At 30.0% G+C, this 23,873-nt stretch overlaps 2 protein-coding genes across 2 annotated transcripts in view; one reads left to right on the top strand and one right to left on the bottom strand.

The window, feature by feature from the left end:
* The window catches only part of LOC107169308 (uncharacterized), an 87,260-nt gene extending 83,623 nt beyond the window's left edge, over positions 1-3,637 (top strand). Inside the window, exon 8 of the mRNA XM_089221759.1 lies at positions 1,050-3,637. The gene's annotated coding sequence lies outside the window, so the exon portion shown is untranslated. The remainder of the gene's footprint in view (positions 1-1,049) is intronic.
* Positions 3,638-4,526: 889 nt separating this feature from the next.
* Positions 4,527-23,416, bottom strand: LOC149058958 (uncharacterized). Its single transcript, XM_089221760.1, has 4 exons — positions 23,111-23,416; positions 20,992-21,395; positions 10,569-10,735; positions 4,527-5,829 (listed from the first exon to the last, which is right to left on the bottom strand). The coding sequence occupies exons 1-4, from the start codon at positions 23,328-23,330 to the stop codon at positions 5,682-5,684; spliced, it is 939 nt and encodes a 312-aa protein (XP_089077886.1). The 5' UTR covers positions 23,331-23,416; the 3' UTR covers positions 4,527-5,681.
* Positions 23,417-23,873: the final 457 nt, after the last annotated feature.

Raw genomic sequence — 23,873 nt, 5'->3', positions numbered from 1 at the left:
AAATTTTTCGAAGAACTGTTTAACAGAGTTAATTCAAAATGTATAGCGCATATTATAATTTTTCAACTTGTGATCTAGTAAAATGCCATGTGAAATGATTTGTGTTCTATTCACTAAATAATCTAATACAATTGCTATAAATCCACATAATAATAATTAATCGATCTTACTCGAAATTTAAAAGCAATTATTCAGACCTTTAAAATCAGCAAACATTACATCCGTAAATAGATCCATAGATTATCTTTTGCGTAATAGTAGTGGTTTAGATAAAATATACTGCAGAAGATGAATTGAAAGATACAATAAAAATTGATGCAAAAAAATTGTTACCATTTTCTTTCCTAAGACTGTCCAAACATGTATGTTTTATTACCGTTAAATTTTAAAACTTTTATAACATTTACAGCTGTTCATATAATAAGTGGTATACATTTTTATTTTTACATCTATTTACAATTTACATAAAGAAAAGAAACCGACCAAGTCCCAAAAGAGAAGGAGGATTGCGTTCGTACTCGTCACCCCCCCCCCCCTCAAAATCACCGGCACTGATGTACAGGGTGTCATGCCACGTGTTTTTATCACACAGCCGCTCACTAATTATGAGTATATATTATTTATAATATATTTTAATATTTTAATAATAACGCTCCTCGCTACCGTTTCTCGCCTAAACTTTAAGACTTGGGTAACTATTTGAATACTCGATGGGAATTAATAATTCAACTTTAAGAATATTTACATAAATTAGTTTTATATAAATAGGGTAACTCCGTTGCTTTTTTTTTTTTAAGTAACGCTGAAACAAAAATTTTAATTTTAAATTTACATTTTAGATACTATATAATAATAACAATATAATAAATGCGTCTCTCGTATACAACATTGATGATGATAGTAATGATACATCACTCCCGGACGATTACTTTCGTATAATACATATTACATAATACAATGATTATATTAAAATGTTATCATCATGTTATAAGTAAAATAATATTTTATACGATCGAAATTTTTTTGTTTTTTTTGTTCGTCTCCGACAGGGTATCAGATACTACCACCGCCAGCCAACGGCGGCATCAACGAACCACAAGACTGTCCGCACTGCCGCCGGACGTTCAGCTGCTACTACTCTCTGAAAAGACACTTCCAGGACAAGCACGAGCGGTCCGACACTCTGTACGTGTGCGAGTTCTGCCGACGGCGGTACCGCACCAAGAACAGCCTGACAACGCACAAGAGCCTGCAACACAGGGGCTCGGCGGTGGCGTTAAAACGTCTGATGAAAACCTTTGCCGCCACTGTAGCAGCGACGCCATCGCCGTCCGAGTCTCCACTCCCGTCGAAACCACGGTCGCGGTCATCAGCACCGGTCGTCTGTAACGGTTACCAGTCGTCATCGTCATCGTCGTCGTCGTCGTCGCCGTCGCCTGCCCCGTCACCGTCACCGTCACCGTCGCCGACAGTTACCGCAAACACGGTATATAGGCGAATAACATAATATTATTATAATAATATAATCTCTGATCAATCCGGTCAATCGCTTATACTATGCTGTTGTCGTCGTATTGTGCTGCAACAGGTGTAATACCTGATGTACGTGACGTGACGAGCGAGCAGCATACAATATTATGTATATATAATATTATTAAATATATATTTATATATATATATATAATATACATACATACATATATGTGTGTAAATAATATTACGATAGCTTAGCGTATATATATATACATACATATTATAATATTATATCATTATCATTATTATCAAACACCGTTGTTGTTGTTGTTGTTGTTTTTGATGTTGTTGTTGCTGTTTTTATTGTGTCGAAGCTACCGCGTGCCGTTGCACTGGAAACGACCGGAAATGCACACGGAGAATACGCGCGTTCCATTCGTCTATCCGCTCGTTTCCAGTGCACCTGGGGTCGAGTGTCATCCGAGTAGTACTCAGTAGTCTTAGTGGTAGCTGTTAGCATTATTTAATAACTGCATTATAGCCACGTTGAGCGTGGGGGTGGTTTGAACTTTTTCGGTTTTATTTTCAAACTATTTTTTTTTTCGTATAAGTAATTTTTCTGACTCGTGGAGAAAAACACGGGTTTTTCCCGCCAAAAAAATGGCACTTTGATGTATAAAATAATTGTATTGGTATGATAATTCTTGGTAAAACACGAAAAAAACAACAAAAAAACGTCGTTATCTTATATATTTACTTTTTGCGTACTTGCAATTTGACTGACATAATTGATCTACATAATTTTTTTTTAATTTTAATTTTAAATTTAATGAATCTATGTAATTATTATACTTATAAGGACATATCATTATAAAATCAACAAACATTATTATTATTATTTCATGTGCACTCGTAATGAGTTATTACTTGCCCGTGTGCGGGGGAACAACACGTACATAATCGGAGAGTAAAATATAATACATAATATACGATTTTCCCCTCTGTGTATACAAACTCTAACGACACACATAGTGTGAATGTATGTTTGTTTATTATTATTTATTTAAATATTGATGGTATACTAGTCTTCGTTTTTTTGAATTTAAGTTTTTTTTAATATTATTAGTGTTGGATGGGTATGAAATACTTCTTTTAGGCAAAACTATCAACAAAAAAAATAAAAAAAATAATAATAATAACAAAAGTTGAATATACTTGAACAACCAACAACAACTGACTATCATTTAATTATTCTATTCACACAAAAATGTGTCTCTTTTGAAATATTTTATTATTATATTATCATTAAATATGTGATCGGTTATATATTATTATCATAAACAATATAATATGTATTATATATTATAATAACGAAGGGCCTTAACTTACTACTTAGGAACCTGAAATGATATATATTATTATTATTTGAATCGCATTATAATATTACTCTATTTACACACACATTTTCTACTGTTATAACTGCGTATGTAATAGTTTTCGTTCGTTTTTTTTCCTTTTATTTTTTACAGTTGATGATATTTGTTGTTACACACTACATATAATATATATAATAGGCTCTAACAAATAATATATAATATATACAGACTGACTGCAGAAACATTGGGTATTATAATTCATTATTTAGTTGTAAAAAAACAATAATAATAAAACACACATTCTGTTTAAATATTATATTATCAATTATATATTTGCATTGTTGATCCGTTGAAATAATTATTACTATTATTATTATTATTATTATTATTATTATACTATATTAAATATAAACTCAAAGTAATAGTACATTTCTCACAATAACCGCTGCCATATGTGATCAGGTTTTATGTTTTTTTTATTGTATTTTTTTTTCATTTTATATATATTATATATAATACGATATGCAAATATTATTTTTATTTTATCAATGTACATTCCGATACCACTAACATGTTATTTATTTTGTACAATTAAATACCCGTGTAAATATACTATATTATTAAGTTATTTGAAAGAAAATGTAAAACAGAAAAGAAAAAAAAATTGAATATTGTGTTTGTCCATTATCTATTTGTTACGATGACACTTGTTAGTTCAATGGTAACTTTCACGGCATTTAAAAAGCACAACGTTTTTTTTTTTAATATTTAAAGTTTATTTTATTGACCTATGTTTTATTTTATTATTATTATTTTTTTTTTACCTTGTATTACCGTCATTATATAATTATTGATAACAATTTATGATTACATAAACTTAGTACAAGTTCAGTGTAAAAGGGTTGATATTGTGCCAATTTACAAAGATATTTTTTTTCTATAATAAGCGTATATAAAAAGATTTTCGAATAATGTAATATATAGTTTTGACTTTTGTCTGTATAGTGATTTTGATTATTAGCATTATATAATGCGATCAATTATTCTTATGTTCTGTAGATATGATTAAGATTTATTATGATTACAGTATTATATACATATACATATTTATTATATATATGTATAATTTAAGTATGTATTCGTATATGATGTATAAGGACATAGCGCACACACGATTTATATAAAGAATTTTAGTGGCATTTTTTTCGTTTGGCCTGGACAAAGCCCGCGAGATTTACGTGTGAAATAGTAAATAAGAATCGAAATCCAGTACAAAATAACTAGAAATTTTCAAAAAATAGTTAAACTTATTGCTCAATAATGTTTAGAGACGGTGTTTAACAGCAGTTTACAACAAATCTGTAGTCTCAAAAACTTATATAGTTTTTTTTTCAGATTAATATTGTTTCAGTTTTTGGTTTTCTTTATTTATTTTTTACATATTATATATATATAAATATTCAACGATTTATTACAATAGTTTTAATTTACAGAGTAAATGGGCATTAGACAATTGACATCCATTTTCATCAATATGATATTTAATATTAGTTCTGTTTCTCATCACCTGCAGCAGATAAATATTATTATTTATTATGTCACATGTTTACTATTATTATTATTACTCCAACAACAACCTTTACTTCTTTACATAGTATCAATTTTTTATCAGGGTGAATACTTAAAAAGAAAAAAATAGAACATAATATTATATATAAAATAACGATTTTATTTTATTGTGCTACACAGTACCAATTATTAATTTTTAAACATTAATAATTACAATATAATTATTATTATTATTGTACCTGTTTTGCAATATACGAATATACATATATATAAACCAAAACGCCAGACAAAGTGTTTAACATTATTATTGTATACATTACCATAGACCATAAAATATATACATATTTTGTAAGAGCAATACTTTTCTTCAATGTTTCTTTCCACTTCCTAAAACTTGTAAAAAAATTACTGTTTTTCTACCACGAATATTTTTTTTGCCGGATTGGTTATGGTTTACCTGCTATAGCTAAATTGTTTAATAGCTATAAGTAATAAGTAGTTATTTTGGTGAATCATCATAATGATTCACTGTTATGTTAATTTTTTATACACGCGTACGCACACAAACAAAACATAGATTTTACTTACCAAATAATGTTTAATACGAATATTATATTGTAACTATTTAGTACCTATATATAATATAAATAAACATTTTATTTTTTATTTTTCTGCGAAAAAAAAATCCGAATAGTCAAAATATCATGTTTGGGGTATTTATATTATACACAACAAAAATAAGTACAATCATAATTTTTATGTGATTCATTTTTATTTACCTTTTATTTTCTTCAATAAATATTAATCCAGCTACCTCAATAGCAATTGATTCTGCAATAATTAACGATTTCGTTTAAGTTACAAATTAATTATTAAAATGATTAAAAAAAATTATAATATTGTGTTATTATTAAACATAAACATTGTAGCCACTATATATTGTATGTATGACAAAATTGTAAAATTAATTAAGACGTAAAATAATATAATGTTTAATTGCTGTAATTTAAATATTTTAGGCATACATAATATTATGTATATATTATATATATATATAATATATAAGTAATAAGAAAACCAAAACCAACAAAAATAATATATATTTTTAAATAATTATAACTATGTTTTTATTAGTCAAAATTATTGGATGTGTTGACGAATTTTTCAATGTGCAATGTATATTTCATAAAAATTATGTACAATTCGAAAATGAATATACTGTGTTATAATATGTAAGCATATATGTACGATGTTGTTTTTGATTTATTTGCGCACCACTTCCGGTGCGTCGTCTTCGCACTGATACAACTCTCCACAGTTAGATCCACTCCGGCCGTTCCTCTCAGCCGTTTCCAAACGTTTCTTGAACTCTTCAGGAATTTGATCGTTTCCTACGACTTGTGTAATGGTTCTGTTAAAAAAAAAAAAAAACCAATAACGGAAATAAAATTCACCAGATATATGCTGTTGACACAATAACATCACTGAACATTTATAATGAAAACTCGTAGCAGTGTACGGTGCGATCACCTATAATTATACAATTCTTAAGACTATTAATGGTAAGAATTATGAGGAGCCCGAATCGATTTTCGCACCAACTCGTTTTTTCGATACAATTGTCTATTTTAGTTTTTTTTTTTTTTTTTTAAGTTTAAATAGATATACAAGTATAACGATTAAGTGTATGAGCGTGGTTAGACATTATCGGCAAGGTAGTCTAAAATAATAATTTAGCACTGCAAAAAATGTTTAGGTATTTTCCTAAGTTCTGTTTCAGCAACTATTTAGGAGTGATAATATTTTTCAACCACTAACCACTATTAAGAAGATACAATCAAACGTGCAGTTTATCAATCACATATACTCACTGAGGCTGCACTATCACGTAAAATAAAATGATGATGTTTATTAGAAAGCAGTATAGCAGGAGTAGCCAGCAATAAGAGTGTCACGAGCCTCAAGTACTATACATAATTAAAAAATAATCCGAAGAGCAGGATAAGGAATAATACTTACCTACTATAATATTATGTTAGTAAAATTTTAAGACGCTAGAAGTGGTTTGGCCACCCCACCCCTGTGTCTACATGTGAACAGTCACTATTGGTTTTTATAGTTTAGTCACTCTCATTTCTATGATCCGTACGGAATAATATAGGTACCTTTATTGTGATAATTTATAACTGGTTTGTTTTTGTTCAAATCGAATTACGTCATTTTTGTTTTGAATTCGTACAGTTAACACCTAAGTACCTGTTCCTAATAACTATCGTGAGTGTAATCTTGTACTCCTTAGAACAAAAAAAATTACAAAAAAATAGTAGTCAACTACCTATACTGCCTATAACGACTACCCCGAGCGCATTCTTACGATTTCCTGAATTCAAAATGCAATGGTAAATTTCCAATCGAGATACCTATGCAAATAGATTGAAAAAAGTAGTCGTTCTTTTTCAGTTTTTTTTCTTTTTCCAAAAGAAAAATTAAAACACGATACACCGTAATAGACATTGCTCCACTATTAAGTACAGTTGAACTTTTTTAACTCGAAGTTGAAAAGACCGAAAAAAAGTTTGAGTTATGCAAAAAACCAAACATACAAAATTAGGTCTAAAGACCGGGGGAAAAGTACGATATATCGATGATTCCGAGTTAACATCGTTCGACCGTATTAGTGTTTAAAATATTATATACCTAGTAACACAAATCGATAAGGAATAGAACTTGTAAGAATATTGATAGATTTTTTTTAAGACAGGATCGGACTAAAACATAAACTACGGGGTTGAACACTCCACTGCTAGTCGCATAGAAAATATAGTGATACATTCGTTATATCAACGCGCTCTGGCTGTATACTCGAAACCTTTTGGAACAATGTGTAATGTTATATTACACCGATACGAGTCGAAAATCATTTTTAAGAAAAATAATGTTTTGAACACCGATAGTTCTTAATAGGTCCGTGGGCTATAACCTTGCACAGACACTAATGCCAGGATAGTTTTAAATAATAAATAAGCATTCAAATGTGTACTCTTAAATTCTGTCCCAACAACTATTCAGTGGAGGTAACATTATTTCTACCACTACTATAATACCATATTTACATAATAAATAATAGTCACTAGTTTAATTACACTCTTATTCACATTATAGTCTATACGGAATGCCAAGGATATAAAAAATTGTTATATTATTTAAATTTATAACTGGTATAATTGTTTCAAATTGAATTACGTAGATAACAAATATTTTACGTATCAACAATAAGTTAACACCTAGTATCTATAATCCCATAGTCTTGTAATCCTAAAAATTACAAAATATAATTCCTTTAAAAAAAAAGTCTACTACATAACTGCCCACACAAATTACTTAATTACTTCGTGCGCACGCTTATGAAAAAGTACAAGAATTGGTACGGAGGTGGAAATCTTTTTGGTAATACTTTAGGTAGAAATACGTATAATAAATGCATCATCTTGGCGTTGTATTCTTCGGAACATGCTTGAAAATTAAAAACTGACTTGTTTGAATTAAAAATTCCGTTGTCTATTCTTACTTCCCTGCCAGAATACATGGATTGCAAGGAGTGCGACATTTTATTCTTTTTAAGTTTAGTACAAGTGCACTACAACTTACAAGTAACTAGTAGTCGCAAATTTAGTCAAATTCCCAATTCCGTTGTCTATCATGTTGGCTAAAGATAGAATAAGACAAGTATATTAGAATAATTTATAACTAGTTTATATTTATCCAAATGAAATTAATTTAATATACCTTATTGAACAACTTTTATTTTATGTTTCAACAATTATTATATCTTTTTTTCTTTTTTTTTTTTACAATAAAGTGTTCCTGACATACATGGTTATGAAACTTATTGATAAGATAATTCCACAGAATAAATGAGATAATTTAATATATTTAATATATTCTGTGATAATACTGTAATATCTCTTGTACAACAAAACAAAAATGTTCTAAATATTTTCTGAACATCAACTGTCTATCCAGACTATTCCGTGTACACGTAAATGCCGTGGCTTAATAGTTAGTACTTATTAGTTATTAGATTCCGAGCGTTCATAAAATATATTATGTTTGTTTTACAATAATTGTTGTGTGTGGTTTGTGTTTTTTCAGTATCTGATATACTTAACGTAGGTAGTAGTAAAAATGTTATAACCTATGAAAAAAACAATGACCATGTTCAACTATTTGTATATTGTAATAAGTTGTTTATCCTGGAATCCTCAAAATCAATTGAGTAGATCTAGTATTTATAATGAAGTACTAAATTAGTTGCTATCTACATCAGAAAATAAACAACATTCAGTTCTTAAAAAAACAATTTTTAAAAAAATTATGGAAAAACGAGAATATTAACGAACTACTTATTAACATAACAAGTTTTCAACAAAATCAGTTCTGTTATTTTGTAGTAATTTAGAAATAAATATCTATAGATACTAGAAATTTTCAAAAAATATTTATAGTAACTTGACAATTGGACATAATTTAATTTTCAAAAGATTTTTTCAGTCTTTGAGCTGTTTATGTACATTTTAAATGTTCAACTTAATTTTTATTTATTTAAATAAACATTTTTTTATAATTCAAAAAGTTTAAAATCTAATACAAGATTCCTCAATATGTTGCCCAGTGTTTATATAGAAGTTAAGAAATATATATATTATAGTCACAATTTTTTAAAAAAGTATTTTGAATTATTTGTACATTGATAACATTTGTAAGTAGGTACCTACATTCAAAATTCTTAACCTTAAATAACAATTTATTTCAACGTTTATTTTGTTATTTTGCATTCATTCATAATCATAAAAACTTAAGTTATTCAATTTTTATTTTTATTATTATATGTATACATTTTTTTTAAAAATATTTTGACTAATTTATAGTCACTTAATGCTACGTACTTTTTTCACACCATTCTAAGATATGTTGATATTGACCTATAAAAGTTAATAACAATAAATAATAATATAATTATATTATATGATCTTGCACGGCGTTGTGTGTAACAAAATTAATTCCCGCGGATTTGCTCATTCCTCAACTCTGTTAATTGTAAATAACACAGATTTTTTACACATCTAAAATGTTCACAGTTATTTGAGTAGTTTTATCTAAATATAAAATTCTGTTCTAAATCCAATGTATGTGTGTATCCAATATAATAACTATTAATTTTCTATAACCAATGGCAACAATATGTAAATAAATAAAAATGATAGTTTTTCGTCAGTAACCTAACCCTAACCAATCCCAGCGGAAGTCCTTCTTTAAAATACAACATTTAAAAATAAGGTTTTGAGGTGTTTATTCTTGGATATATGATTATTGATTACCTATCTAACAAACTTCAAAACTACGGGTGTGATAAATACTTCTGTGGATTGTTTAAACACATACCTGTTGCTTCGTATTTATATAGACAGAAAATATTAAAATAATAATTTTTTTTTTTATTGATCTTGAGCTATTGTAGGACAGGAACGGATTGTTTGGAATACGTGTATGAGTGGCAAAGATTTATCACTATAAGAACCCGGGTGGTTGATAGAGCTAAACAGATCTGGTAATTGGAAACATTTGTGACTGAAACCAGACACAGCGTCACACCAAGACACTAAAATAACTATTATATAGTATATAATGTTTATGGAGAAACTATGTCAACATGATATGACCCGTAATATTCATAAACAAATAAATTATTAACTACCTATAGTAATATTATTAATAAATTATAAATTTTCCACTCCGCTCGTCACCACTCAGAATAATAATAATCTTGTATTCAATGATTAATCTTAAATTTAAATTTAAAACATTCAGTATAGTTATAACGTTATAAGTGTCCACCGTCCAGTGAACTACTAAAATACAAAATGATAAAGTACACACCCTGCACAATGCCAGTAAAGCCAGTATAGATATAGCAGAGCACAGCAACACTCATAACGTATATCACCTTAAAATTTTCAATTATCTAATCTAAAGGTGGACGTGTAGATACATATTGTAATAATACGAAAAAACTGTAAAATACAATTTAATAAACCCCCCACTATGGAGCCATAAATTACCATACACGTAAAATAAACATTTGGAACTTACGCGGTCAACAATCGTTTGTCCGTTTCTGACCCACCTGGTCCATCCCGAGACATTACTTCACAGATGGATTTCTCGATGCAAGTGGACTTTCGATGGTAAATATTCGCAACAATGTTGCACACCAGGCACGTTTGTTGATCCATCCCTCGTTGTTTCTTGTCGTTGAACTATGCGTAAAAAACAAATTAATTTAATGCCGTAACCGAATATTGATATAAGTAATATGTATTATATATCTCGCAAAAATTATCTCGTAATTATTAAATTTACTTTGGAAATGCTTGACAGTATTCTAATTTTGATAATTCGATTTCTTATATTGCATAAAAATTAATTTGATGAATGATTAATGCCTTTTTTTTTCAAAATACGAGAATATCTCATCATTTATCAGATCAATAGGTCATTTTCCGCTGTAAAGGATGTATTTAATTTGACCCCGTTAAAGTTAGCAGCACAATTATGACAGACACTCATGAAACACATCTAACAAACTTGTTGGACCTTGTTGGATTAATCTCACAATTTGTTGGACATTAGTTTCATCGGTAGAGCTTTCGACCCTTTTGTGCTGCCAAATATTAAAAAAAAAATTGTAAGGTTGGTCCAAAAATGTACAACAAATCACGCTTGAAATTTTTTATAGAAGTGCAATTTTTCTGACAGAAAGTAGGGTAGGTACCTTAAAAGATTTAAAATATCAAAGAATAACTCTCGCCGATCTTCTAAGATACACCTATTTTATCAATCGATCATTTATATCCAAATTATAATGAATAACTGAAGTATACACTGAATGTTGATTCAAAGATAACGTATGCATTGGTTGGTATACACGAAATGTATTTACAACTTTACAAATGTCAAGCGTGTCTTCTAGAAAAGACGGCCCACTGGGAATATTAACTTCCATTGTCCAACGTAATTAAATTTATTTTTGCAAATGTATGTATAGTGATCAGACAATTTCATCGACATGTTGATTATTCTATACTACATGGGAATTTGGGATTATCTAATTCATTAAACAGTAAGTCTGTTACAGCTCGAGATACTCAAGCAAACAATGGTGTTATGGACATCGATCGACCCTACTCTTTTACGGAAAAATGTATGCCTATGAATTTTATGATATCACAACTTAAACTATTATAGTTTTAAAGTACTCTGTAGAATTATTTATGGGGTTGAATTTTATTGAATATTTTGGGTGATGAAAAAATTTAAAAGCATGGAAATTGATTTTCATCGTGGCCATCTTAAAATGTGTCAGTATAATCAGTATATGTTATATTATATATTTAGAAATGCGTCAATAATTCGTCACCTCGCTTTAAATCATGGTTTGTAAAATATTGTAAAAAATATATACTTATTATAGTTCCTAGTCATCTTTGGTAAAAACGCAATTTTCACTTTGAATCATCCGCAATAGCCTTACCCACGTCGTGCGATAACATGCTTGTATAATGTGAGTGATGATAAAAAAAAAGTTCATGATCTAACGGAGTCTTACTGAACCAATGCAAAACAATGAATAGAAGTGATAGAACCATTATTGATGACGTAAAACGTGTATGAATGCGTGATTCACTAAAGAAGTCACGCCTGCATTCTACAACTTTCTTGATAATGAATTTAATACGTTATAAATTATAACTTATAATATTTCTATGTTAAATGACTGGATGCGAGTGCATTCTATTTTCTCGAAACACATGTAGATGCTATTAGATAATATTATGTTTTTGATCGATACTAACAATAAATAATGTACATCATGATTTTTATTAATATTATTTACATATTAATATTCATGGATCCAATCTTAACATTCAGATCCAGGAGGAAACGATCGATGTCGAACGTCTTCAGTGAAACAATGTGATCTCGTTGAATATAGCAAAGGTGAGATGAAAACTGTGAGTCGTCACATAAACATGAAAACGGACTTAAGAAAAGGTTTTGTGCAATGTTAATGTGTTTTATATAATATAACTTGCAAGTGCAAATTCGTATTGTATATTTGTATATTGTCGAGTATTTTTACCTGTCTTTAATCAGAAATTATTTAAATTTGTTACTCCTTGTAGAATTTACTGATTCTGATTTCCAGGTATATTAGAATGCAATATTTTATAATATTATATTAAAATGATTGTGCCACGTATACAGTTGACCACTGCACATGGAAAGAATTATTCAAAAACCTGTATAGATTTTTTATAATAGACACTGGTGGATTCAAAGACTGCTATTTATAATGTATGGAACTTATTAGTTATTACCTACGTATATATTATGGTTAATTAAATCGAAAATACTGCGAACCAATCAGTTGGATACTTGGATAGATAAAATCCAAATAGACACTCCTCTAGGCTCCGACAAGATCATTGAATCGTGCGCAGATCGTATGAGATCTACCGGATAGTAATAATGCCATAAATCTTTTTTTTTTCGGAACTACAAATAGAAAAAAATAGGTCATCTACACGCCGGTCTAATAAACGTTGCATATGTACGCTGTGTCCCGCGAGGCGGAATAGTAATATTTTTCATAACGGAATTGTTAACACATGAATTCTCAATGTCGTATCTCGTTCCTACATACCCACTCATATATTATACAGGGTGATTTTAATACATGCAGGGTCCGACAGAATAAACGCATGTTTTTCGAAATAATACTACGCTAAAAGTAATTTCTATAAAATAATTTTTATTACATCAAAAAATGTAGAAAAATATGCAGTTTTTTTATCTATAACAAAATTTAGGTTTTGAAAATAATGTCAGTCATATTATGGCGCCCTTGAGCCGCAATGCAGGAGTGCTGCAGGCGCTTCCGAAACGAGTCCATCGCGTCGGTCATCATCTGTCCCGGAACTTCACCCGCAACTCGTGTGATCTCGTCCTTAAATTTATCTAAGGTTTGTGGCTTGTATTGATGGACTTTTGATTTTAAGGAACCCCACAAAAAACATCACACAACGACAAGTCAAGGGAGCGAGGGGGCCACGAAACTTTGAAGCATGAAATGAGACGTCCAGGGAATTTTTGGCAAAGAACCTCCATTGAGGCACGAGCTGTGTGTGATGTTACCCCGTCTTGTTGAAACTACACTTTTCTAATACTGAAACGTTGTCGTTGAAGCTCAGGAAAAAAATTTGGGTCAGCATTTCGATGCAACGTTCTGAATTTACAGTGGTCGTTTGTCCATTGTCCTCGAAAAAATAAGGGCCAATAATTTACGTTGCGCCTATTGCACACCAAACTGTGACTTTTGAAATATGCAGACGTTTCTCATGCAACTGTTGTGAATTTACTGTGGACCAATATAGTCAATTTTGCTTATTGACATAACCATTAAGTGGAAATGAGCCTCGTCACTCTTAAACAAAACCATGTTGTCGTTATTGTCAATAATTTCAATCATGAGCTGAGCAAAATTAATACGCTGTTGGTGGCAATAATTGATGGCAAATTATAGGCATGAAACGCTAAATTAATTTTTTAAATCCGACGTACAGTTGATTTGTTGGTCTTAAGAGCAACGGCGCGCAAACGGAAAGAACGGTTGGGGCTCCGCAATGTATCCAACCTTAATCTGTCCACGTTTTCGGGTGTTCTAATAGCCCAATTTCGTCCGTTAGTTCTTTTCATCAACACCGTACCTGTTGTGTTGAACGCTGTGACTCATCACAAAATGGTATTACAGTCAGGAATTGTTCCATGAGGCAGAATATCAAAGTTAGTTCGAAAATCTCGCTGTATTTGAACGATAGATTTACCATTTTCGAAGTAATTGCCGTACTGCGAACAGTCTTTGTTGCACACTCCACACCGTGATGACAACTAAAACTGCACGTTATCACTTCATCAGCTTTACATCGAGCCGTCTCTCACACTGATTGGATTTCCCCTCTTGAAGTATTAATAAGTTTTAAAAACACGCGTTTTTTCTGACGGACCCTTATTATATGGTTTCGCGAAAGAGAAACACTTTTCAGTTAATTTAAGAATATTTTATTGTGTATAGTTTGATGAAGAGTTGTCTTATTTAAAATACTGCTTCAGAGTTCAGATAGCTAAATAAAATAAAATATATTATATTGTTTTTAAAGTTGTAACAAGGTAAAAAACCAGTTAAATCAAATTTAAAAAAATTCACAGGTACTTGGAAGTTGAAGGTTAAATTTTATGAGCACCTATAAGTTATTTTTTTTTTTTACGTGTTTATATTATTTGATTAAACCTATGAATTTAGACTTTTCTAATTAATATTAAATTTATATAAATTATTATTATAATAATATTTGAATAAATAATAATATTATTTATACATATTATGTATTATCTCTAATTCATTTTATTGTATCAAGCATTCAAGTTTTCTTATACTTATCAAAAACAAAAAATTTAAACATTGTAGATTTGTATAAATCCGTACTAAGATCACTAAAAATTGTAATTAAATGTTTTTAGTATTAAATACCTAATATAAAATTTAAAAATTAAATGTTTCCAATACTGAATGGTAACTCTACAATAGCCTTAACACTATGAGAATACACTATACGTATCATTTTGTAAACATTAATGCCTAATGGTTATCTAATCAGGAATTTCAAAATAAAAAATATAATCATTAATTAATAAAGTATTTAATAAAATAATTTTTATCTCAATTTACATTAAAAATGTTTAAAAAAGCATTAATATTTTTTTTAAATCTTGAATTTATCAATCTGAAACTAAAGCCAGTGTAAATATTATTAAATCTTTACTATTTCTTACTTGATTTTTAGTTACATAAATTATATTAGCTTATTAATTAAAATAGACACTTTTAATTTAAATTTTAAACAAGACTTTAAAATTGAATCTAGTGATTGGTATACGAAAATGACGAGTATTGGGTTAATGTAGCTATAAATAATATAGTACTTATCATATGCAATAATTTTAACGTTTAACATTTCGATTAGAACAAAAAAATGTTTAACATTTTTTTAAAATAATATTCCATTTACTGTTCTTTACAGAATAAATGTATAGTAAATTTGTGAACATTATAAACAAGAAACTGTGAGCAGGGCCATATTTACGCAAAGGCAAAACAGACATTTTTCCTGTGCCCGCGTGTCCAAGAGGCCCATCGGTGACTAACACCGACTAAAAAATGTATTATACATGTGTATATGGCCCAATTTTTTATTTTGTCTTTGGCCATATATTTGGTAAATCAGGCTCTGGCTGTGGGGTTGATAATTATCTAATATTATTATATTTATAATTATTATTATATAATATAATTATAGTTTAAGTACTGTTTGATGCATAATACAAATTAAAAATGCGAAGGTTGTCACAGGAAATCATGTATTAAAGACTGAAAAAAAACAATATTTTTAAAAATCTAAAATCAGACATAAAAAGGTCGGAGGAAGTAATTAACTACACAGCTGTATACTAGGAGGCAAGTGTACCGCGTCATTGAGTATTTCTCTGCAGTAATGTAGTATATATTAAATTTAAATTCAATGATAAATCATTGCATACAAAAAACGATTCTAAGTGAAAAACTGAAAACTGTCGTCAGACTATTCATTAATAAGTATATTTCACGGAATGCCGGAAAAAAAGTCCCCGGAAAAAAGGTCGATATACTTATACTGCTATTATAGTAATTTATTTTGTCATTAGTAGAGGTAGTACGGTGAGGTGAATTAATGTTTGTCAAAAACATTTATTAATATTTAATTACTTTAAAAATATATGGATATTAGAATAAAATAAATTTAAATATTTTTATAAAGTGTAATAATAGTAATCATGAAAGTTTCAAATCCTCAAGAACAACATTTTTGAATTACAACAAAATAACTAAAATCGTAATTCTCTTTGTTTAAACATCTAACTTCTTCCAAATATTTGAACTTAAAATATCTAATATCTGTGTGAAAAAAATTGATTATATATTTTTTATTTCATCAGTATGAAAATTTATGAGATAACTTTTGTTCAATTACCTAGATTTTTACCAAGCAAAAAATATTGCATTCATAATAATAAAATCAATCCTAACTAAAAAGAAAAATCGTTAATATAAAATTTTTATAAACAGCTCAAAAAGTCAACATTTTACTCTATGCAAAAAATGCTAATATTAACATATGGTGAAAGTGTTGGGTATCAACATGTATTCGTTTTAAATTGTTTTTTCTAAATTATTAAGAATAGTGTAGGGAGTTTTTAAGTTTGAACCAGTGGCGGCGCCAGAATTTTAATACCAGGTGGGCCAGGCTGGGGCCCAAATTTTTTGGGAAGTGCCAAATTGTTGACTTGATATAATTATATGAATAATAGTGATGACAGGCAATTGCCCAGAGGGGGGGGGGAGGGTCAACTTTCAATTTTTCAATTTTTTTTACACTTCATCGTGATAACTTACTAAAACAATGATTTATAAACATGTATTAATAGTATTTATTTCCTAACAAAATATATATTCATGTAAAAGTATATTCATCAAAAGTATATAAAAATATAATGCTTTCCCTTTCTATTTTCTTCATCATAGTTGGTTAATAATCTAATCCCGTTGTTCGTGGAATTTTCAACAAAATTATTAATAACATTGATTAATATTTAATAAAAACTAGTAAGTATAACTTATTATTTTCGTATTCAGCCGCTGGAAAATACACGTTATTTACGAGGTTTGAAAGCATAGTGCATAGTTTTCAACCCATTCAAAATGTGGTTCACGCCAACTATTAAGACTTAACATTTTCATATTTTGATTTATTCGTGAGATATTTTTTAGTATTCTAGTATGATTAAATTTAATTTTTGGGGTGGGCCACAGGGGGGGCCCGAGACTTTTTAAGGTGGGCACGGGCCCACCCCTGGCGCCGCCACTGGTTTGAACTTTCTTAAGTTCCAACTATTATAGTCACTTTCCTACTAGATAAAATATTGAAGTTTAAAATCTAATAATTTTTTCTACTATAAATAGTGTATACTGCATAAGTCCACAAAAATACACGCTGCATTGTAAAATCAATACATTCATCACACCGCTCAGTATCTAAAAAAACACATTGACCGTGAAATTAATAGGTAACCAATCACCTTGTATATTATATATAGGTCACGCGTGTACAAATACCTATACCTACCTAAACACGATGTGTAAAAATTAAATGGCTCATTATAATTAGTATTATTAAATGTAATAGGCGATGTGGACACGGCTCATAGATATTCCACTATAAAATAGTTAGTTCCTACTTTCCTAGATATAGCTTGATGTATTAAATACATACGACTATAGTTATAGTGTGAATGTTTGGAAACACTAAAATCACTTAAATTTTTATGAGATTTGGACTATATACCTAATTTGATTACTTGATTACACGCAACGATTTAAAATCAATAATTTTATTTTTTTATACTGCAAATTATAATAAAAATGTATATGATACTAACATATTGTCAAGCGTAACCATATTGTATTATTACTATACCATTATAAATTTAGGTATTTCAATTTGTTTACGCACACGTGTGCACACTCTCACACACCCACTCGCATTCGCACATAGAATATGAATAATATGACCAATAAGAGTCTAAGTTTCTGAGACTTCAATAACGGCTGGATAATAATATTGTATAATTGACCGATAAACAAAATTTGTTCGTATAAAGGTCAACAATTATTATACTATTTTATGTGTCTGGCTATCGTATTCATGACGTTGCTATTTAGGTGACTGTAAGTATAATATTAATTTGTTAATGTTTATGACGTCCAATGGGAAAATCATTTTTGATGATGTTTTACATAGGTACGTCGTAATCCGACGAATACATTAAAAATTATAAATATAGACGCCACTGAAATTATTAGTTATCGTCTGTCGTGCGAGTGCGTGACTGGTGACGATAAAAAATATATACATATGTAATATATATTGGTATATATTATTTATAAAATGTAATTCGTTCAATGGCTGGTTTAATTTTCACGTACCAACGAATTCACGATTGTAGAACCTTCTCAGTGTAGTATAATATTATTTTAATATCGAAGTCAACCGATACAATTTCTATTCCATAGTCAATAGTTATTAATTTTACAGCGATTTGTTTTTTTTTTTTTTTTTACGTAAAAGTATAAAGTATATTTCTTATATTAGAAATCACATTTCGTATATTAATATATTTAATTTACAAAAATATTGCCTGTCTCACCAAGTAATATCAAAATCAGTTTCGTTTTACCAAATTTAAGAATTTTTATAAAACATGTATGAATTTATTTACAAACAATTATAACTTAATTTACTATAATGCATTTTTTCATGATAAAACAATTGTTTAAGAATATATTCGAAAATTGTTATGTTATTAAATTAATTGTTTTCTGAGCATCGACTACGAATGCTACGTTAATCATAAATTATAATATAAATAATCTAAATAATAAATCGGTGGTGTTAAAAAGCTGAATTTATGGTATTACTAGATTAGGTTATGATCACTTTCTTTTTAAATCAATGTATGAGAAATGTTCGTAAAACCATTAGCTCTAGTATTATATGAATACTTGTGATTGTATTCTTGTTTGAAAAATGGAATCAGGGGCGCCGAAATATAAAAATATATGTAGGGCAAATCATAATTGACAACCCACCCACCCACCCACCATACCTAAATACCTAGCATGCTGTTGGGTGTATTTTAAATCTAAGTGTTTTTTTTGAGCTTCTCTAAATGTTGCTGCTCTTTTTTTTGAACACCATAACAAGACATATAGACTTTCCAAGTTTCCAAACAAGTCTCTTGAATTTTCGTTTTACGTTGCCTACAATTGTCCAGGTGTCTTCTCCAATTTGTATTATTCATGTTTTCTCGTTTTTTACCGCATACACACATCAATTTTTCAGATTCCGACATAATAAATTTTTAATTAATAACGCGTAATAATTATAAAACTAAATAATTACGAATAATGTATTAATGTAGAATCAACACTATAATAATTAAATGATGCACAGTTTACACAAGAGTTAAATAAATAAATGGTAACACAGCACACGACTGACGGACTGAATGAAGAATTATGTGAAAATTAATGATGTTTTCATCGTATTAAGATAAAATAATAATTATATATAATAATATATTATACTTTTATTCTTTTATAATAAAACCATAAAATCTAAAAATATTTTGATATTATACTGGCCATCTGGCATACTACCACTTTACGGGTATTCCATGTGATTACGATAATCCGCAATAATTTTAGATTTTTGTTACAATTTTATTATTGTACCAACCATCATTACATGTGTTGACGTATTTCCTATTGCAAATTATTCGATATTTTATGAAAAATACCCAGTATTCACTAACTACAATCTGTATAATATGACGTTCAACAGTTTACGCAGTACAAAATAATAATTCAATTCAACGGCCCAATGCTAGGTATACAAGTTACGAATATTGTACATCATTACATATAAGCTGTTAAAATAGCTATACTATCGTTATACCTGTAATATTCCAAACTATTCTTATACTATTGTATTAGTTACCCAACTATTATAGGTATTATATTATAGTGTATTACGTATAATAATTTTAAATCTTTCTTACAGTTAACATCTATCAGGCATCAGCTACTGCCCACTCGGCACCCACCCACCCACCCATTTCAATATGTAGGGCAGTCGCCCTACATCAATATAGGTCTCGGCGCCCCTGAATGGAATGGCATGTCAACATTGTTGTAGTAAAGAAGAACTTATACTGTTCGCCGCTCGGCAGTCGTTTCCGGCGATTTAAGAAGACCATTTTCTCCTAATACACGATCAAAATGTCAGAAGGCTATAATTGTGTGGGTGTGTTTACAGTCGAGACTGACACGACGATATGGCTATATTATACTGCTGATTCGGATGACGAGTCTCCGCAACAGCTGTATATAATATATACTACCTAAATATATATATATTATATATATATATATATAGCTATTTATGCAGGAAGTGGCTTGGTATTGCAAGAATTTCCGAGTGACGTGAAATAAACCCATAACTTAGCCTTCGTGGCCATAATCAATAGTAATATAACTCGGTACTTATACATTTATTTTCTGCAGTCGTAAACACGATATGGTCGATATATCATAATAATATTGTACAATATATTATTATACTCAATGATAATATTCACATGTGGTTGTGAATGGAATTTTCCCTACTTTTTGAATTACTTTGCGTTCCACAAATGTCACTACCGAGTACCGATAATGCGAGTACAGTACACATAACAAATAATTCAATGTGCAACTATGGCGTTAGGTCTGAGTATGTATGCATCCCTAGGGTATGTTTACCTTTTCTAAAAGCGATTTAATCATTTCTGCGGAAATTCCTCCGTTGTCATCGTCAACGTCTCTCCGGCGGCGACCTATGTGGCCCAACTGCAACAGCAAAGGGGCTTTGACGAGGGCTGATAACACTCCGAGCAGCGCGATTCCGGCCAAAGGCCACAACAATGGCTGTACGTTCAACTCTCCCGAGTTATGGACCTCTCCACCACCGTGATGATGATGTTGTAGGTGAGGGTTGGGACGCTGATGATAAATCACTTCTGGCGGTGGTCCGTTGCTCTGCAGGTTGTGACTGGCCTGATCGTAAGGGCTGAAGTACTCGGGTCGTTCGTCGTAGTAGTATTCTCTGGGCGGACCATAAGTGTTTTCCACCGGACGATAACCGCCAACCGAACCACCACCGTAATCTGTATAAAAACATGGCATCTCAATGTTTGTACAAGGTGTATGATAAGCATGAGTTAGTTTTGAGCAGAACTGGTAAAAAAAAAGGCTTTATATGCAAAATCCGAACGCGTTTAAACGTTTTCGAGAGTCTATGAACTCTCTTCCAAATTTACATGCCTTAAATTTGTTATAACACACAGATTGTTTACTGGTTGAATAATGAATACGCATGCCTGCTTCTTTTATACATTTATTTAAAGTCTTATTTTTAAAGCGTTGAAATATAATTTACCATATTTTCAAATACTTGGATTATTTTCATGCCATTTAAGATCTTGTGACAAACTTATTTTTTGACGAAAATCAACCTTTTAATGTAAGTACTAAATTATTAATCACTAGATTTTTTACATATCGTTATGGATCTAAAATCTAAATTAAATCCAAACTGACCTCTACCTATTTATAAAATAAGTATGGAACATAATAACGGTTAATAGTTGTTTTACATAAAAATATTGTAATATTCAGACTAGCATCTACACTTATTGCCGAGACAATTTTACTGACATAAAATTCTAATGTATTAATATTAATTATTATAATTTTCAAATCATCACATTATATACCTTTCATATCGTTAAACGTATTATCATAGACTATTATCCTTATATTAGGCATTAAAAGTTTAATAATTCAGAAACTACTCTTTCGAATTTGAATTTATGTGCCAATATATGAACATTGAACATTTTGTAAAAAGTAATTGGCTTAAAAGAAAGAGAAGAAGAAAGTTTCTATCGACATAAGAGGACAATAAATGGCATATAAAACCTAAACATCTGAAAAATGGTAGGTATTCCAAAACTTAGAATTTAAATAAATGAGTTATTAAAGGAAAAAATTGGATGAGCGTGGTTGGTGAATCACCTTGTATTATATGCTTCATAGTTTATTGTATAGGTAAAATGAGATTAATAGACCAGCAGACATGGTCATTAAAATAAATTTTTTTTAGGAAGTCTCGTCACTTGTATTTATATGACCGCGCCACCGCAATGATCACAACCGCCCCGAGGGAGTGTCTGCTAGTTTTTTATTATTATTATGGTACAATCGGGTCCATAGGTTAGGTTATTTATACCAATGTTATTGACTATACATATACCCGTCATCGTTTACTATTTTATGTATATTATATACATAGACAAGTATGTACAAATACAAGTATGCGCAAACATGTTCGGTACACACGCAGACACTTAAGGGGTATTTTAATCGAATCGTTGCTGAATTTATGGTGATTAAACCGGTTAAACGTGCTTTGTGATTTCTAATATTTTACACATACATATTTATTGTCACAGTTCATTGCGAAATTCCACACTAATTAGGAGGTACTTACAACACTAGATTAAAATTAATAAACTCTGTTAAAAATGTATTTTTTCTAAAACCCTTTCTATTAAATAACAATATTATTAAGTTTATTATAAAATTATTCATCATCTTTCGATAACAGTATATTAGTATTATAATAATAGGTGTTATTGGCGGCACTTTCTATCAACCAATCGAAAATCTCGAAACTGGTTTTTTCTCTACAGCCACGGTGCACTGTAATACCGAGTGCATGCATACTATTGTATAATAATTACCTATTATAAATAATAAAGTAATAAACTGCAGTTGATAAATACGACCGTCGACGATTAAAACGCCCGACACTACTTGCCTTTTCCTGATACGTGGTTGTCCGAACCCGAACCCGTAACCCGGTAACCGTCCACTTGGTTGACTCGCGTCTGGCTGGTTTCCAAGCCGTCGACACTGTTCCTCAGATTCGCCGGCGACGAACCGTTTGTGGATTTGGCAACGACGGCGCTCGCGAACGATCCGTAAATTCCGCAAAGTCCAAAGGCCAAGGCACGGCGCAATACGATTGGTCGGACCATTTTGACTACGTATAAATTGTATGATAGATTAAATGACTCCGTTCGATAACTATAGAGGATGCTGCGAAGACTATGGTAGACACGGTAGTGTGACAGACGACGAAAGTTGAAAAATCAAGTGTACGTGATGCATCGTTCGCCGTTACGATTCGGTAACTTATCTTATGAATATAATATATTATAATTGTTCAGGAATGTCGCCGAATTTCGTAACGTCGGCTGACGGAAATTATCATCAAATCTCATTGTTTTTAATCACAATTGTATTCAATGACAACAAATAACAACTATATCGTATCATCGTGTTTAAATAGAGTCCACTTTCCCCAATTACAGTTTTTTTTTTCAATTGACGACGATATTACGTACATTTAATACGGATATGTAATCTTGACATAACGCTGAGTTTTCGTGATTTCGTCTCAACCTTCAAAACATTTATTCTATAATAATACAATTTCGTTATGGTCTCGTCGTCGCGTTTATTTTCCCATATGTGTACATTAAACATTATACATCACGATTAAATAGTTATTGTTATTC

The sequence above is a fragment of the Diuraphis noxia genome, unplaced genomic scaffold (genome assembly GCF_037042655.1).
Source record: "Diuraphis noxia isolate RWA-SAM2 unplaced genomic scaffold, SU_Dnox_SAM2 contig0002, whole genome shotgun sequence".
Classification (NCBI taxonomy): domain Eukaryota; kingdom Metazoa; phylum Arthropoda; class Insecta; order Hemiptera; family Aphididae; genus Diuraphis; species Diuraphis noxia.
This window is presented reverse-complemented; position numbering and strand designations above follow the sequence as displayed.

Bases quoted from the DNA above. Each gene is read 5' to 3' on its own strand.
- LOC149058958 (XM_089221760.1), bottom strand. From the start codon at position 23,330: ATGGTCCGACCAATCGTATTGCGCCGTGCCTTGGCCTTTGGACTTTGC. The intron at 21,396-23,110 runs GCAAGTAGTGTC...GTTTTTATACAG, and splicing joins CAACCACGTATCAGGAAAAG to ATTACGGTGGTGGTTCGGTT. The intron at 5,830-10,568 runs GTAAGTTCCAAA...TTTTTTTAACAG, and splicing joins GACAAACGATTGTTGACCGC to AACCATTACACAAGTCGTAG.